The sequence below is a fragment of the Schistocerca piceifrons genome, chromosome 3 (genome assembly GCF_021461385.2).
Source record: "Schistocerca piceifrons isolate TAMUIC-IGC-003096 chromosome 3, iqSchPice1.1, whole genome shotgun sequence".
Lineage (NCBI taxonomy): Eukaryota > Metazoa > Arthropoda > Insecta > Orthoptera > Acrididae > Schistocerca > Schistocerca piceifrons.
The window spans coordinates 37609732-37628219 of NC_060140.1; the positions used below are offsets into that span (position 1 = coordinate 37609732).

General features: G+C 42.0%; 1 protein-coding gene across 2 annotated transcripts in view; it reads left to right on the forward strand.

Annotated features, from left to right (window-relative positions):
• Positions 1-18488, forward strand: part of LOC124788228 (activated Cdc42 kinase Ack) — a 499253-nt gene that overhangs the window by 339541 nt on the left and 141224 nt on the right. For both annotated transcript variants that reach the window (XM_047255411.1, XM_047255410.1), the window contains exon 12: positions 17907-18264. In XM_047255411.1, coding sequence (XP_047111367.1) covers positions 17907-18264 — 358 coding nt within the window. The remainder of the gene's footprint in view (positions 1-17906; positions 18265-18488) is intronic.

Genomic DNA, 18488 nt, shown 5'->3' on the forward strand with positions numbered 1-18488 from the left:
AATCACGCTGTAACGGCATGCATTCTCAGAAATTATAAGTTCACAAAGGTACATGTATCACATTGGAACAACCGAAATAAAATGTTCAAACGTACCTACGTTGTGTGTTTTAATTTAAAAGACCTACCTGTTACCAATTGTTCGTCTAAACTTGTGAGCCATATGTTTGTGACTATTACTGCACCATCTATTAAAAAGTGAAAAAAGTGGTCCAACTAAAACATTGATATTTCTTTACGTACTACATTAATAAGTAATAAAAAATGGGGTTCCTATTTAAAAAAACGCAGTTGATATCCATTTGACGTACGGCAGCGCCATCTAGTGGGCCAACCACAGCGCCATCTGGTTTCCCCCTTCAAGCTAGACAAGTTTCGTTCTCTGCAGTTTTTTCATTTGAAGCTTATTTCATGAGATATGTATATTAAGTATCATATTTTGCGTATTGTCTTGCAGTAATCAACTGGATAAAAGTACATTGCAGTAGTTCACAGTTCAGTCCTTCATGAGAATCACCACAGTGAAGAACAGCATGTACAAATGACAATGGTAGTTCACGCTTCCTATCGATGACATTACTATTCAATCAAAATATTCATAAATGTTTTTTAGATATAGACATTACTGAGTTTTCGTGGATACTGATTCACGCATTTCTATGAACTACTTGCACATAGCTATTGATTGAGCAGATACCAGAGCAGACTCAACAGAAATGTTACATGTTTGTCAGCTCAGCTTGCAGTGGGCGCAGGCTGCCGACTTTTGAGTGACATTAGATTAGATTAGATACAGTTTTCATTCCATAGATCCAAAAATGAGATGATCCTTGGGAGTGTGGAAAATGTCAGACACAACATAGGAAACCTGGAACATTTGATATAATACTCACTTCCCTGATCATTTGTCAGGAGATTTTCAAAATATGTGAATGTATTACAGTAAACTGGAACTGTTTATATAAACAGAATTAATACACTGTTACATAGTTATGAACTTTTGATAAATTTATCATACACAAAATACCTAACTGATGTGACTAATTGCTGTCAAAACCAAACTCTAACAGACATTTTTACCTGTGTGGATCTAACAGTCCCTGTCAAGTCATTCATCTATAGAGCAGATGTTGCCTACCAAAAAGTCCTTCAAACCCTGTTTAAGCTGTGCCTTATCTGAAACCAAGTTTTTAATGGTTTGCTGGCAATTTGTGGAAAAATTGTATTCCTGAATATTGGATCCCTTTTCAGACCAAGGTAAGTGATTTTATATCCATATTTTGATATGCAGCTCCTTGTATCGGCCGTGTTTGCAGTTAAAAATTTTTGTATGTGAGGTTTGCCAGTTATGCAAAGCACCGTTTTTCTCAGTTCACAAACATGTTTCGGCACCACTGTGCCATCATCAGTGGGTTTTTGTTTTTTTATTTATTCTTTACATTTGGTGTGCATGAACTTTTTGGATCACTTTTGTGTTAATTACTACAGGTATCTTGTCATGTTTTCGTGTGGCAAGCTCTTCCATTCTTCACATAATGCTGAGATGTTGCGATGCACAAATAACGTAGTAAAATACTAGTTTTCAAAACCACTTGCACTTCTTATCGCTATAAACATGCCTCCCCCTTCACTGTCCAGCCTGCCTCTGCGGTATACATTCCAATCTGAGCTTAGAATTTCATTACTGTTTACATCTGGTTTCAGTCAACTTTCTGTCCCCTGTACTATGTGGGCATTGTGACCGTTTATTAATGAGAGCAGTTCTGGGACCTTTCTATAGATGCTCCTGCAGTTTACTATTAGCACATTAATATTGTTATTCCCTGTTGCATTTTGCCTACTCCTACCTTGCCACGTCTCAGGAGGCGTCTTGTCGGGCCTAGGGAGGGAATTCTCTAACCTAAAAAACCCACATGTGCACTCCACACGTACTCCGCTACCCTTGTAGCTGCTTCCTGCGTGTAGTGCATGCCTGACCTATTCAGGGGGACCCTACATTTCTCCACCCAATAGCGAAGGTCAAGAAATTTGCACCTCATATCTCCGCAGAATCGTCTGAGCCTCTGCTTTAAGCCTTCCACTCGGCTCCAAGCCAGAGGACCGCGATCAGTTCCGGGAATGATACTACAAATAGTTAGCTCAGATTCCACCCCGCGAGTGAGGCTTTCTGCCTTCACCAACTCCGCCGACCGCCTGTATGTACTGAGGATGACCTCTGAACCCAGACGGCAGGAGTCATTGGTGCTGACATGAGCAACAATTTGGAATCGGGTGCACCCAGTGCTCTCTATCGCCGCTGGCAGGGCCTCCTCCACATCTCGGATGAGACCCCCCTGGCAAGCAGACAGAGTGTACACTGGCCTTCTTCCTCAACCTTTCCGCTATTTCCCTAAGGGGCTCCGTCACCCGCCTAATGTTGGAGCTCCCAATCACTAATAAACCCCTCCCCCCGTGTGCCTGCTCGGACCTTGCTGAAGGAGCGGCCACATGTCCACTCACAGGCAGAGTGGGCGATGTCACACGGCCAGCCTCTACATTGACCGTCTGCCTCGTGCACCGTGAACACCGCTGAACTAACCACTCCCCATTGGGAGAGGGTGGCCCAACCGCGCCCGGTACCCGCGAAGATGTCTCGACAGCAGGGACAGTGGGTGAAGCATGTAACACCTGGGGTGTACATGCGACGCACCAGACTCCCCACTGCCGCCACAGTCCGAGGCAGCAGCCTGAAGACGGCTGACTGCGGCCATCAACACGTTCAGCTGTTCGTGAACAGTGACCAGCTCCTCCTGCATCCGTACACAGCAGTCACACATCCTATCCTTCCTAAGAAATCAATTTACTGTAGAGAGTTAATCAACTTTTAACTAGACTGCTAATTCACTAAAGGTGGCTGATAGTTGACTAAACTGTGGTCGCTAGACATTTCTTATAGAAAACAATGAAAATAGCACTACCTATCTGGACTGTATTCAAAACAAACACTAGCACTACTGGCACTATGGCTGACTAAAGGGACTCTCTCTGACTGTATTCAAAACAAACATGAAATCTAAGGAACACTATTACTAGCACTCGACAATTAAAGCTTCCTAAAAGCAGAAACACACAGAATAAGAAGTGACAAGTAAGAAAAATACAGTTAATACTTAAATTAACGTAGCTCACTGCACAGCAAACGTGACTCAGATGGCAGTTACTACGACACTTGCGATAATTTTGTTCCAAACGTTTTTGCAATTAAAGAATTGATATGTAGTTGCTACCGCATTCACTTGTTGGTCATAGTAATCATTTAATGAAGTGATTACATGTTCATGAGACAATGCACTTGAAGTGGCATTAGGAAAAAGTTTTTGTAGGAGCCTAAACACTGCACTTCCTTCTGTTGGTAATACATAGGTAGTTTCACAGTACCTCGTACATTGTGAGCGATGAGGTGCGCTTCAAATTGGGACAACCGCTTGAGCCATTCCTCTTCTTGTTCACTAAACTGTCGGAAAGGTGGTATAGCAACTGTAGTAGGTGGTGCTTGTTCCATTGGGCACACAGTGGTGGCCAGTAGCTGCTGCACTGTGTTGAGTAATGTGGAGATCTGTTGTGTCTGGAACTGAAACATCTGCATTAGCTGTGTGGCTATGACACATGAGCAAGGGGTGGGACAGATGAGGTGGGCATGTTGGAAGACACAAATGCAATAAACAGACAAGGCAAGCAAGCAAAGAAAATTTTCTGCAATGCCCACATGAAAACGACAAAAAATGGTTAAAGCAAAGAAAATGCCCTGCACAGTAAAGAAAGGAAAGAATTAAGGCACCAGCAAAAACAGAAAATTCCGTGGTCGTCTGGCACTGGGTTCAGCCGATACTAGTCACCAAATTTGGAGTCCAGCCCACTTGTCTCATATAGGGTCCCTAAAGGATGCTGTGTTAACGGAATGCTACACAATAATTCAGTCAAATCACATTAATAGTTTTTAATACAATAAAGAAGATAGACAATACTTAACTTTGAATTTACAATGGTGTCGCAAGCGATGGGCGACGTGCAACGAATCAAAGTCCTCTGCTGTATACAAGGTCCATGTAAGCAATTGATATGGATCACACGTCACTGCTATGGTAGTGCTCTCCTGTTACTGGGCGAATACTGTCTGGCTGAGGCTGGCAGGAGCGGCGCTTGTGTTCTCTTCAGCTAGAGGGCACTCCTGTCTGGTGTGGTCCTTGTCAGTGGGCTATTGGCTGACATCGGCTCACCGCCTTCTTTGCTCTTGTGATCTCCGCCTTCGTGCCGGCACTTGTTGATTTGCCAAAACAGTACAACCAGATGATGGCGGCACTAGGATTGTGTTTATCAACTGTCATTTTCTAATGTGAAGTTCCTTTATCTGCCAGTTACATATTGGATTTTGCACACTCATAACTTATGAACTTTGTCCAAGGGTTGTAAAATAGATATGCAAGTGTAAACAAGTCATACATTTACTACATATTGTTTGCTCTGGGTTTGAAAGGTGTGAAGGCAGCAAGGCAGGTTGGAACACTTGGGCTGTGTGTGGACCATGTGCTTTTGGACAAGACTCATCAGTAAAGAATCTTACTGTTCAAGAAACATTGTTCATTCTATCATGACTCATTTTCTACATTCAAGAAGTCTCAATAACTGACATGTGACAAAATAACTGTGGTACGCCATTTGCATACAATAGACAAAGGTCAGGCCATCATGTCACTCATTAAGAATTCCTACGTGGTATTGCTACTGATGTCGAGTTATGATGTCTTTATGTTAACATCTTAAGAGGAAATTGATGACTGAGCCGTAAGAGAAGACATCTCCTCCAGGAAAGGGCAGTATGAACATAATATTTTACCAGTGGATGTTGTACACTACGAAAATCTCCCCAGGGTTGTGCTTCGCAGTTGGTGTTTGTTGCCAGCAACTAAGAACTGTAATTCATCATACCATGGTAACCTTACGACAAAACTGTATTTGAATAAAACAGAAAGTAATGTAACACGAACATGCCCACAACAGTACGAATGAATAAGATATTATTCATTCTGGACTTAAAAACACTGTGTTTATTTGCTGTCCTATGTCAAACTGAAGCAGTATGCAAGTTTGGCATTAATTAGTTATTGACAAACTGCCTATTGGCTTCTGTCATGGGTTCTTCGGCCGATGTTCATCTAATGATTTTTCCGACGTTTTGCCAGCACGAGTGGCAGGCATTGTCAAAGCTTCACCCTCCATTGCCGGTGGTGAACTGGAGCCGAGCTTGCGGGCGCAGGCTATATGTACCTGGTGCGCCAAGGTCCGAGGACTTCTCTGCGGTCATTTCCGGTGCGGTTCTCCTCTTGCTACCTGCGACGGTTGTTCGCTGCAGTACGGGAAGCCAGGATCTGTTGACCTTAAGGCTTTCCTCTTTCTTGTTCAAACTGTTCGCGTGTTTTTGTTTTTCTACAGCTTCTCTGAACAAGCGCGTGTGATAGTGCTTCTCTACAGCCAGAACTTCAGTGTCGGCGAATTTTATTACGTGGTCGGTCTCATTGAGTGCGTGCTCTGCCACGGCCGGTTTCTCCACCTGCCCCAACCTACAATGTCGCTTATGCTCGTTGATCCTGGTGTTGATGGATCGTCCAGTCATTCCGACATAAACTTTTCCGCATGTGCATGGTATACGGTATATTCCCGACATTGCAAGTGGGGCTCTTTTCTCCTTCGCCGATCTAAGACACTCTTTGATCTTCCTTGTCGGTTTGAAAATCGTCTTTACGCCATGTCTGCGCAATATACGGCCGATTCTGTCCGTCACTCTGGGAATGTATGGCAGAAAGGCCGTACCCGACATTTCTTTTTCTGGTTCCTTACTTCGCCGAGTGTTTGGCTCTGTTACACTTCTAATATAATTTTTGGAGTACCCATTGCTCCTCAGGACAGTTTCCAGGTGTTGCATTTCTCGTTTGAGGTGTTGCGGCTCACATATTCGTCCTGCTCTCGTTACGAGCGCACTAATCATGCCTCTTTTCTGGCTCGGGTGGTGGTTTGACAGTTTGTGCAGGTATCGGTCCGTGTGTGTCAGTTTTCAATACACGCTGTGTCCCAGGTTTTCGCCATCCCTTGTGATCAGCACATCTAGAAATAGCAGTTTCTTGTCCTTTTCTACTTCCATGGTAAATGTTATGTTGGCATGGAGGCTGTTTAAGTGTCTTAGGAAGTCACCGAGCTGTTCTTCACCATGGCTCCACACCACAAAAGTATCATCGATGTACCTGTACCACACCTTAGGTTTGCAAGTCGCCGAGTCCAGTGCCTGTGCTTCGAATTGTTCCATGAAGAAGTTGGTCACCACTGGACTGAAAGGACTACCCATGGCCACATCTTCCAGCTGTTCGTAGAAATCTCCATTCCACGTGAAATAGCTCGTGGTGAGACATGCATGGAAGAGCTTTCTGATGTCCTGCGGGAAAATGGAACCGATGTGCTCCAGAGCGTCACTGAGTGGCACTTTCGTAAATAACGAAACAACATCAAAGCTGACCAAGATGTCGTTTGGTGCAAGTTTCAGTTTCTTCAGCTTCTCAATGAAATGTCCTGAGTCCTTAATGTATGTGTCGGTCTTCCCCACGTGTGGCTGGAGCAGAGAGGCCAAGTGTTTTGCCAGTTTATATGTCGGTGATCCAGGAGCGCTAACGATTGGTCTTAGTGGAACGTTGTTCTTATGGATCTTGGGTAATCCATACAGCCGAGGTGGTAGGGCTTCTGTGTTGCGCAGGTTTCTCTGTATGTCCGCCGGCAGAGAAGACGCCTTGATTAATCGATTCGTATTCCGTGTGATACGCTGCGTCGGATCTGCGCTTAGTTTTCGGTACGTCGTCGGATCTAATAGGTCTCGGATCTTTTGCTCATAATCTTCGGTCTTCATTACGACGGTCGCATTCCCCTTATCGGTAGGCAGTACCAATATACTCTTGTCGGCGCTGAGATTCTTAATGGCTTGTACCTCTTCTTTCTTCAGGTTGCAAGCTGGTGGTTTTGCTCGGCGCAGTATCCTGGCTGTTTCCGTGCGTATTTCCTCTGCCGTTTCACAAGGAAGGGTCTGAATGGCTGCTTCGGTGTTGGCAATGATGTCCTCCATAGGTATAGTTCTCGGGATGAGAGCGAAATTCCCTCCTTTTTGAAGAACAGACACTTCCTCTTCGGTCAATTGTCGTTCAGTGAGGTTGACCACTGTGTGTGACATGTCGGGAATCGCCTTGTCGGTCTGCTTCCGGCATCTTTCAAACTTTTTCTTCTGTCGCTCGGTGCAGCGCTCGAGTTCGTTCTGCATGCTCCTGTGAGTGATGCTGTCGATCTTGTCCCAGTCGTCTCGATGCATTCTGCTACTTAGTTGATAGAAGATGTCCAGAAGTTCCTGATCCATTCTTGCCAAGTCTCTCCGTGTTGTATGTATTCGCTCACGAAGAAAAGCTCGTTCCATTCTGTCGTAGATACGATGTGCTTGGGCGGTAGTGAATAGGCGCTTACACCTCAAGAACTTCGGTGTAGCACATTCATCTCGGCACCGTGACAGAAAGGCGAGAGAGGACATCAGTCGCACTTTCTTCTTCCGTTGTTGGTCAAGGCGTCAGTACAATCTGCAAATCTCCTCCCCGTAGAGGCGTAATACAAAATTGTTAAGGCTTTCGTGGCCACTTGTTGACAAATTGCCTATTGGATTCTGTCTCGGGATCTTCGGCCGACGTTCATCTAATGATATTTCTGACGCAGGTGGAGAAATCGGCCGTGGCAGAGCACGCACTCAATGAGACCGACCACGTAATAAAATTCGCCGACATGGAGGTTCTGGCTGTAGAGAAGCACTATCACACGCGCTTGTTCAGAGAAGCTGCAGAAATACAAAAACATGCGAACAGTTTGAACAAGAAAGAGGAAAGCCTTAAGGTCAACGGATCCTGGCTTCCCGTACTGCAGCAAACGACCGTCGCAGGTAGCAAGAGGAGAACCGCACTGGAAATGACCGCGGAGAAGCCCTCGGACGTTGGCGCGCCAGGTACATATAGCCTGCGCCCACGAGCTCGGTTCCAGTTCACCACCGGCAATGGAGGGTGAAGCTTTGACAATGCCAGCCACTCGTGCTGGCGAAACGTCAGAAAAATCATTAGATGAACGTTGGCCGAAGAACCCGAGACAGAAGCCAATAGGCAGTTTGTCAACAAGTGGCCACGAAAGCCTTAACAATTAGTTATTATTTATTTGTTGATTTTGGCTCTGACTACCTGTAGCTCTGTTAGGAAATGGCTTTCAGTGAGACTGGAATTGTGACCCAAAACAATCCTTGCTTCGTAAGCAAAGACTGTAACTGAGGTGCTGCTGTGAGAGTGTCTTCTTTATTGTCCCAGTGGTGGTTAGAACTGATAAACTGCAATGTAAAAGATTAGATTAGTTGCAATTTCCACATGAAATGACCTCCCTAAACTCAAAAGCACAAATTGTCACAACTTTAAGGAAAATAACCCATATTATTCAATCAAGCTGACAAGGAAATAGAGAGTGAATTTGTCACTGTTTTTACACGTCATCCACGAAGTAACTCGGCAGTTACACTGTTGCCATACATATTCTATGTTGTTACCAAGTTTCAGTTATACTACGAGCAGGAAGAATTCGTTACACCGGACAATGTGAAGCCTGGTGCGGAAGTGAGTACCTCTTGTCTATGAAAGATAAAGCGAATGAGGGACTGAATACCAAATGCTTATGTCAATGAGTTCTATTCCTGTTTCTGAGCTACAGCATGGTTACTATTAATACTCAGATGTTCTGACTGCAGATTAAACACACAAATCAGCAACTGCCACAATTATTTCTTTTTTTTCTGTTGTAAGCACATTGAAAACTGACAAGCTAATTCACCAAATGTGATTTGCCTACCTGGAGTGTCTGGAGTAGTTGTACTGCACACATTATCTTTTTATCATTATAGACCTTGAAAAAAATTTATCATAAGAATTCTGTCATTGGCAGTGCAAGGGAATGTTTGGTAGGCTGCGAATAAAATTAGCTGAAAAGCAGGCTCGAAACAACTGTGTAAATATTGACATCAGCAAATATGTGTGATGTTAGATCAACAGAAGCTGCTGCTAATGTGGAAGGAGAAGCAGTTGTCACTAGGACATGGAATAAGGAACAAAAAATGCAGACAATAATGTCTGAAATAAGTCATTCTTAGCAACACTGCCATTAAGCATATAAATACTGAAAGAATGACAAGTGTCTACTTATAATGATTACAGTATACCCACTGCTGATGTTTTGTCAGTAAAAGTGATGGGCATCCGTGATGAAGTCCTTTGCAACTTGCATTATGGTTAAGATGGATAGATACCAAGATGACAATATGCCCATGCTGAGCATTGTTCTAATTTTCTATGCAGTACTACACAGTTGGTGCACAGTGTAACTGAGTTCCTGGTGGTATCATTTATAAACAACACTTCTATCCTACCATAATATTCAGATGGAAATTGTAAGGGTGTAATTGGCGGCACAGGTGGACAGACAGTTCTAGCACCTACAGAGAACCCATATACTGCTGATTCATGATGCTGAACCACACAGTTCCGTCATCGCTCAGTCTTAATTTCTGCTCGTAATAGAGTTGCTCAGCAGTGGGTGAATAGCATCCATAAGCTGGTACCCCACACATTATATGCCACTTAATCACAGTGAAACGTCATATGCTCACGTTTTTCAGGCAGCATCTCAACACCCCCCCCCCCCCCCCCCTCGTCCCTGCCCCCACCCAGTAAACTGTCATCTCATTTTGGAAGTGATAAATAACTGTTACAGCCTACCGCACCATAATTCACACCCACTCCCTCTCCATCTGACAACAACAACTGTGGATGTTTCTTACAGCATGATACTGGATGCAGTTTGATGTCTACCTTATCAGCTGCTTGTTGTCATCTTCTTTGAGTGGTCATTCTGCTGTTCCTCAGAAGATGAATATGTCAGATAAATACTAATATTTTACTGTGGTGAACAACCAATGTCCCCATTCTTCCAGCTCAACCATTCAAGATGTAATGAAAATGAGTGACATATATGCACTTATGACTTACAAACAGTACTATAGTAGTAATTGGCAATGTGCGGTGAATTCCATCACTCATCTGATGATTATAAACTCAAGTGTTTAGTAGGATTCCTTTAGCTGATTTTATTGTGGTTGTTTTCAGTTAAAATAGGGGAAGAGGAAAAATATCTGGCTTTAAACATACATTTGTAGTGAGATCTGAATGTATGGCTGCAGTTGCAGCGGTACACAGCTACTGAGATTTCATCAACAATGTGAACATTTTTGCAATATTTTAGTACAGTCTAAGGCATAAATTAGCTGCTATAATTATTTGTTTTATGTTTAATTTAACATATGGCAACCTACTCCAAGCATATTATGCACATTATTAGGCCATCAGGATTTTCTCAATCCTTGCTTGTGTCAGTCTCCCTCATCAACCGACACAAAAGTTAACAAAATCAATATTTCCCCACCTTTGCCTTGCACATTGTGTACTTAAATTTGAGTGGAATGTGTTACTTGTGCAATAAATTTGGCAAAGACAGTGTGTTCTGGATGTTGTGACTCGAACAAGTGCATGCAGTGATAAGTGCCCAATGTGTGTATGTTGACTGACTGACAGCCACGCCAGCACACAGTGAGACATAAAGTGGAAGACATCATCTTGGCTCTGAACACAGTATGACGATGTGACTATCTGCACATTCTTTGCATACCCAAAGTGAAAGTATGTTCCCACATCCGATGGAGCATGTGGAATCAGTATCATGCCATTAGGCATCAGAATATTAACAAGTGATTGACAACACTCTTATTACGCCAACAGGAAGAGTGCTTACTCGCAGAGTAAGATGGCATGACATCTAAATTTATAAAACACGCACGAAAGGAACCAAAGAGTATTTCTGCACTTGATGTTGATGTTGTTGTTGTAGTTGTTGTTGTTGTTGTCTTCAGTCCTGAGACTGGTTTGATGCAGCTCTCCATGCTACTATATCCTGTGCAAGCTTCTTCATCTCCTAGTACCTACTGCAACCTACATCCTTCTGTATCTGTTTAGTGTATTCATCTCTTGGTCTCCCTCCATGATTTTTACCCTCCACGCTGCCCTCCAATACTAAATTGGTGATCCCTTGATGCCTCACAACATGTCCTACCAACCAAACCCTTCTTCTAGTCAAGTTGTGCCACAAACTTCTCTTCTCCCCAATCCTATTCAATACCTCCTCATTAGTTATGTGATCTACTCATCTAATCTTAAGCATTCTTCTGTAGCACCACATTTCGAAAGCTTCTATTCTCTTCTTGTCCAAACTAGTTATTGTCCATGTTTCACTTCCGTACATGGCTACACTCCATACAAATAAATACTTTCAGAAACGACTTCCTGACACTTAACTCTATACTTGATGTTAACAAATTTCTCTTCTGCAGAAACGCTTTCCTTGCCATTGCCAGTCTACGTTTTATATCCTCTCTACTTTGACCATCATCAGTTATTTTGCTCCCCAAATAGCAAAACTCCTTTACTACTTTAATGTCTCATTTCCTAATCTAAATCCTCAGCATCACCCGATTTAATTCAACTACATTCCGTTATCCTCGTTTTGCTTTTATTGATGTTCATCTTATATCCTCCTTTCAAGACACTGTCCATTCCGTTCAACTGCTCTCCCAAGTCTTTTGCTGTCTCTTACAGAATTACAATGTCATCGGCGAACCTCAAAGTTTTCATTTCTTCTCCATGGATTTTAATACCTACTTCGAATTTTCCTTTTGTTTCCTTTACTGCTTGCTCAATATGCAGATTTAATAACATCGGGGAGAGGCTACAACCCTGTCTCACTCCCTTCCCAACCACTGCTTCACTTTCATGCCCCTCGACTCTTATAACTGCCATCTGGTTTCTGTACAAATTGTAAATAGCCTTTCACTCCCTGTATTTTACCTCTGCCACCTTTAGAATTTGAAACAGAGTATCCCAGTCAACATTGTCAAAAGCTGCAATGCTAGAAACGTAGGTTTACCTTTCCTTAATCTTTCTTCTAAGATAAGTCCTAGGGTCAGTATTGCCTCACATGTTCCAACATTTCTACGGAATCCAAACTGATCTTCCCCGTGGTCGGCTTCTACCAGTTTTTCCATTCATCTGTAAAGAATTCGTGTTAGTATTTTGCAGCTGTGAATTATTAAACTGATAGTTTGGTAATTTTCACATCTGTCAACACCTGCTTTCTTTGGGATGAATTATTATATTCTTCTTGAAGCCTGAGGGTATTTCGCCTGTCTCATACATTTTGCTCACCAGATGGTAGAGTTTTGTCAGCACTGGCTCTCCCAAGGCCGTCATTAGTTCTAATGGAATGTTGTCTACTACCAGGGCCTTGTTTCGACTCAGGTCTTTCAGTGCAATGTCAAACTTTTCACACAGTATCATATCTCCCAATTCATCTTCATCTACATCCTCTTCCTTTTCCATAATATTGTCCTCAAGTACATTGCCCTTATATAGACCCTCTATATACTCCTTCCACCTTTCTGCTTTCCCTTCTTTCCTTAGAACTGGGTTTCCATCTGAGCTCTTGATATTCATGCAAGTGGTTCTCTTTTCTCCAAAGGTCTCTTTAATTTTCCTGTAGGCAGTCTCTCTCTTACCCCTTGTGAGATAAGCCTCTACATCCTTACATTTGTGCTCTACCTATCCCTGCTCAGCCATTTTGCACTTCCTGTCGATCTCATTTTTGAGACGTTTGTATTCCTCTTTGCCTGCTTCATTTACTGCATTTTTATATTTTCTCCTTTCATCAATTAAATTCAATATTTCTTCTGTTACCCAAGGATTTCTACTAGCCCTCATCTTTTTACCTACTTGATCCTCTGCTGCCTTCACTACTTCATCCCTCAGAGCTGCCCATTCTTCTTCTATTGTATTTCTTTCCCCCATTCCTGCCAATTGTTCCCTTATGCTCTCCCTGAAACTATGTACAACCTCTGGTTCTTTCAGTTTATCCAGGTCCCATCTCCTTAAATTCCCACCTTTTTGCAGTTTCTTCAGTTTTAATCTACAGTTCATAACCAACAGATTGTGGTCAGAGTCCACATCTGCCCCTGGAAATGTCTTACAATTTAAAACCTGGTTCCTAAATCTCTGTCTTACCATTATATAATCTATCTGATAGTCGATAGTAGTTAACAAATAAATAGCATTTCTGAGAAAAAAATTTTTTTGTTTACATCTCTTGTATCACAGCAAGAGTTTTATTTGTGAGTGGACCTTGTGTCACCTTACTCATTATGGCATGGGGACATGTAAGGATGGTGAATAGACCTCCATGTCTCCCTTACTACAGTGAAAATCTCTGCGCATGTGTGCATTCAGCACTGACTCACCGTTGCCATGACACTTTACGCAATTCACTCCTGACACACCACAGTTGCCAGATCATTCAGACAGCATTCAGTAAGTCAAAAGGACTGTCGTTTCAAAGTCATATTCATCCCAAAATGGAATATTAGTCGAAGCAGTTGAGTGTTGCAGCAGTTATACTTAGATAATTACCATACAAATAACTTGTTAGCACAAAAGGGCGTGTTAGTGTGAAACTGTAGGGAATTTATTAAGATCAGACTCAAGAATTGAGGCACACTGAAAATATAAATTCTCATCTATAAGGTGTTTTTCACATTTCTTTGCAAAGCATTAGTAGCAGTTACATTGTAATCATTGGTAATAGATGATAATGACAACTGTGTAATCAGACTAAGGCTGCTCAGAGAAAGATGCAGCATCGCACTGTCCACTGGCTTTGCACAACGTTAGTGTTGGTGCACTTAATATAGCACTGACTAATTAAATAAAGGTAGCATAGTATTATCTTCCCTTCCTTTGACCAGCAGCTCTTATGAGGCTCTGCCTGCATGATCCTGCTACATGAGGTATGCACTGCTGTGTGACTATGAACACCTTCGCTACCATACCGCCTCACATTTCCATCAAGAACAAGCACAGAATGGAACCAAAAACCCATAATGTTTGAAAGGAAACATCCATCAATTTGCTCAGTCCAGTATGCAAGGCACCTTTCTCATTAGTACTAAGTAGAAATATAATTAATTCTTATGGTAAATACATAAATTCAGCAGATAACTGCTTAGGCAAATTACTGTCTGCTACGCAACTGAAATGACAGTCATTGCACAGGTTCTATATGTTACAGTTTGTTAAGTAATCAGTTTGCTGCAGTATTGCTTCCACTGTTATGAAATATACTGTCCATAGGTTATTTGACTCAATAGACATTTCACTTTGAGTCACAAGTATATGACATGTTTTAGTTGTATCACAAGACAATGACTAACGAAAGGGTGCCTGCCGTTAACATCTCATTACACGCATTGTCTGAAAAACAGTTATGTATAAAATTCCATCTGAAAAGTTTTTGGCAACCCAGTCATAGTCGATAGACTTTCAGGACTGGAGCTGAATTTCCATATCTCAGTAGATATTTGCTTGGAATTTTGATACCTAAATAAATCGTACATTATAAGCAGCAGAGTGTTGGAAAATTAATGTTTTCGCCTAGCCTACAAGGTGGCCATTTTATGAGTAAATTACGAAGTCTTGTGTAATTTACTGTACAGAAAACCTCCTTTTTCTCTTAATTCATTCTTGCAGGTTTAGGGACCGCAACTGTGTGGAATAATTACATCCAAATCAGTCAGATTAAGCAGTTCCATAATGTAATGTCATAGGCCACTCATCCAGTATGCCGTGAATGCAGATAGAGCGTGGGTTGCCAAAAATGTAAGTGAACAACTGGCTTATAAAAAGTGTACCACATGATATCGCACCACAACAACAGAAGAAACTTTATCTGCAACCTGCACAGGCCATGATTTCAATTGCAACAAACGATGAGATACAGCTGCACGTTAACAGAAGGCACCATTGCCGATCAATTTCTGGCCACTCACTGGCACCGCTTCCCTCTCAAGTACTCCAACAGCCATCCTAGCAGCTAACAATGAACAAAAGAGTTCAACATTAAGACAATTTAGCTTTAAGTAACAATGTTCAGTATGAGTAAATGCCTGATGATGACCAAAACATACATGAAATGGGTTGAAATATGTTAAATTACACATAAAATAAGTAACAATTAATTTCTGGCTTAGCCTGTACTAAAATAATGAGAGAATGTTCAGTCTCGATGATATGTCACTAGCTGTGTACTGCTGCAACCATAGCCGTACATTCAGATCGCACTACAAATATGAAGCGAGACATGTCCTCTTCCTCTATTTTAACTGAAAATGACCACAACGAAACCAGCTAAAGGAATTCTATCAAACACTTGAGTTCATAATCGTCAAGTGACTGATGGGAGTTTATGCTGTAATTAAAGCAGAATTTCTGGTTTGATAGTGATTTTGTAAAGTAAAATTCATAAAACGGCTGCAAAAATGTGTAAATAAGGTGAATAATTTTTATTACATTTGTGGTGAAATAACATTTTCCTCACAGAAATGCAATCTGACGCCTCTTGTGAAGACTATCTATCAGCATTATTTCTATGTGAAAGTAGGGCACCAGGATAAGTCATGGGCACCACATATATGTTGCAATGCAATTTCAGCTAGACTGTGAGAGCGGTTGAAAAATAAGAAATAATCTATCGCTTTTGGTGTGCCTATGGTTTGGTGGGAGCCAACAGACCATACAGATGACTGCTATTTCTGCTTGCCTCCACCTATAGAGGCAGGATTGTCTATAAAGAAAAGAAGAACAGTTCATTATCTAAATCTTGGATCTGCCAATTGATCCAGATTCAGGTAGTTTACTAGTTTCTACTTCACTGAAAATTGTGTGTTTCAAGTAGAAAATGAAGAGAGTGTGGAACAAAAAACCAAACAAACCTTTCACGTCTGTGGCCATGATTTTGAGGGGAAAGATGATAAACCACACAGACTGAGTCTAGTGGAATTGAGTGATCTCATTATAGACCTTAACCTGTCAAAGGAGAAGGCAGAAATTCTTGGGTCTCGACTACAGCAATGGAATCTTCTCAAATGTGATGTCACAATGCCACAGTACCAAAAGTGTCACTGACTCCCTTTTTGAAGAAGAAAAACAATCTTGTTGTTTCCTGCGACATTAATGGCCGGGTGAAATCTTTAAATATTAACAATGATCCAACTGAACGGAGTCTATTCAAAGACTCTTCCAAGATCAGGTTGGAAGCTGAGTTACTTCACAATCTTTCTTCTATTCCTGGTTGTCATGCAGTTCACAAGAAGGAGACATGCGAATATGACAGCCCTCTTGGACTCAATCAAATGTCATGAATGCAAATGGAAAATCTGTGGTGATCTAAAAGTTATAGCCATACTTTTAGGAATGCAATTGGGTACACAAAACATTGCTGTTTCTTTGGGACAGTAGGGATATGAAATTGCATTATATTGAAGCAGATTGGCCTGCAAGAAATCTGAACTCAAATGAGAAAAATGTTGTTGCCGAGCCTCTCGTGGACCCAAAAGATGTTGTTCTTGCACCCGTGCATATCAGGCTGGGTTTGATGAAAACTTTTGTCAAAGGTATGAAAGAAAAGGACACACCTTTAAGTACCTAAGATAGAAATTTCCGAAATCAAGTGATGCAAAAGTGACACAAGGTATTTTTATCAAGCCATAAATTCGAGAACTTGTAAAGGATCTCGCATGTGACCAAGTTTTGGAGGGGAAAGAAAAGGACACTTGGGAAGCCTTCAAGAGAGTGGTTTATGGATTTTTAGGCAGCAAAAGACCTGATAACTACACTCAGTTGGTGAAACTGCTCCTGCAAAAATACCACCTACACTCAGGTGGTGACAGTGGTCCTGGAAAAGTACCATAACCTTAGATTCAACGTGTCCCTTAAAATCCATTTTCTCCACTCCCAACTAGACTTTTTCCCTTCCAGTTGTGGCACTGTCAGTGATGAACATGGCAAAAGATTCCATCAGGACATTTCTGTTATGAAACAAAGATATCAGGGCCATTGGAATGAAGCAATGCTTGTGGATTTCTATTGATCTTTGTGTAGAGTTGCTCCAGAACACTGTTACAAGAGGCAGGCTAAAAGATTTCACTCCAACTGTCTGCAAGATATTCTTCCAGCAATTTAGATCTCTTAAAATGTAATTACCATTAAAAAAATTCAAATACACTTTCAATGTTGTTAGCATATTTAATTAAAATTTTCTCTTAATCTGTTAATATGAAATACTTTCACCTAGTGTGTAACACAGAACTAGAGCTAAAGAAAATTTTTCGTTGTCGTATTCACTTTTCTTTATCCAAAATGAGTAAGAATTGACTCATGAATTGCAGGAAACATTCAGAAATTGCTTTTTGTTGGTGAGTGCTAATTATCCTCCAACAGAATGCTGTAATTACATTACAACAAGTTTGATATAATGTGAAACTGACAGATTTCTGTACATGCAATCTAATATACGGATAACACTTTCAATTTATGCCTGCCGGTAATATTTGACGCGTGTAACTGAGTACCGTAAAAGTGTTCTGAGACAGTAATTTTATATCGAAACTTTTTCGTACGAAGAACCCCACCCCGTAGGGAACTCTCATATCGATAAAAGCATTAGGCACTGGAAGGACAGTATCACAAGAACTCACAGTATTCTTTACTCGTGTATTTGTTTCTGTACGTACATTCCCTCAGTTCTCCCCACTCTGTACACGTGACTTCCGCAGTCGTGCCGTTCTCAGTTTATACGAGCACATTATAGAATAAGTGTGGCATGCTATTTCAGGTGGTTCACCTATGTACGCCAACTGCCCCGGGCTCGACGCCCGTAACGAAAGGCCAGAATCTCCCGACCCTTTTGACACGTCGCGCACCTACTGCTCGGGTGGTGAGGCTGGGAACGGGAACGCGACCTTCTACTACGGCAGCGGCAGCAACGGCGGGGGTGCCTTTTACTCGCCGGACGGCAGCAGCAGCGGTGCCTTCTACTCACCAGGTAGCAGTGGTGGTGGTGAGCCGGCCGGTGCTTACTACTCACCCGTGCCTGCAGAGTCCCCCTCCAACTACACTGGGATGCTCGGGATGGCTGCAGAGTTTTCACGGCTCTCTGTTGCCAGTTCTTCACTTCCAGTAGCAGATGCCAAGTAGGTACTCTCATCAGTTCAGCTCAGTTAAGTTTGTTTGCCCGTGCAACAGATCGTAACTGCGATCCACAGCTAGGATATGGAATGAATGCATTTGAAGATTATGGTACAATATCTCTGACAAATATTTGGAAACGTGCTGACCATTTAGACGATTGTCTGATGCTATCTTTTTTTGACAATTTATTTTTATTTATAATAATGTACAGGAACTTCCGGTTGCA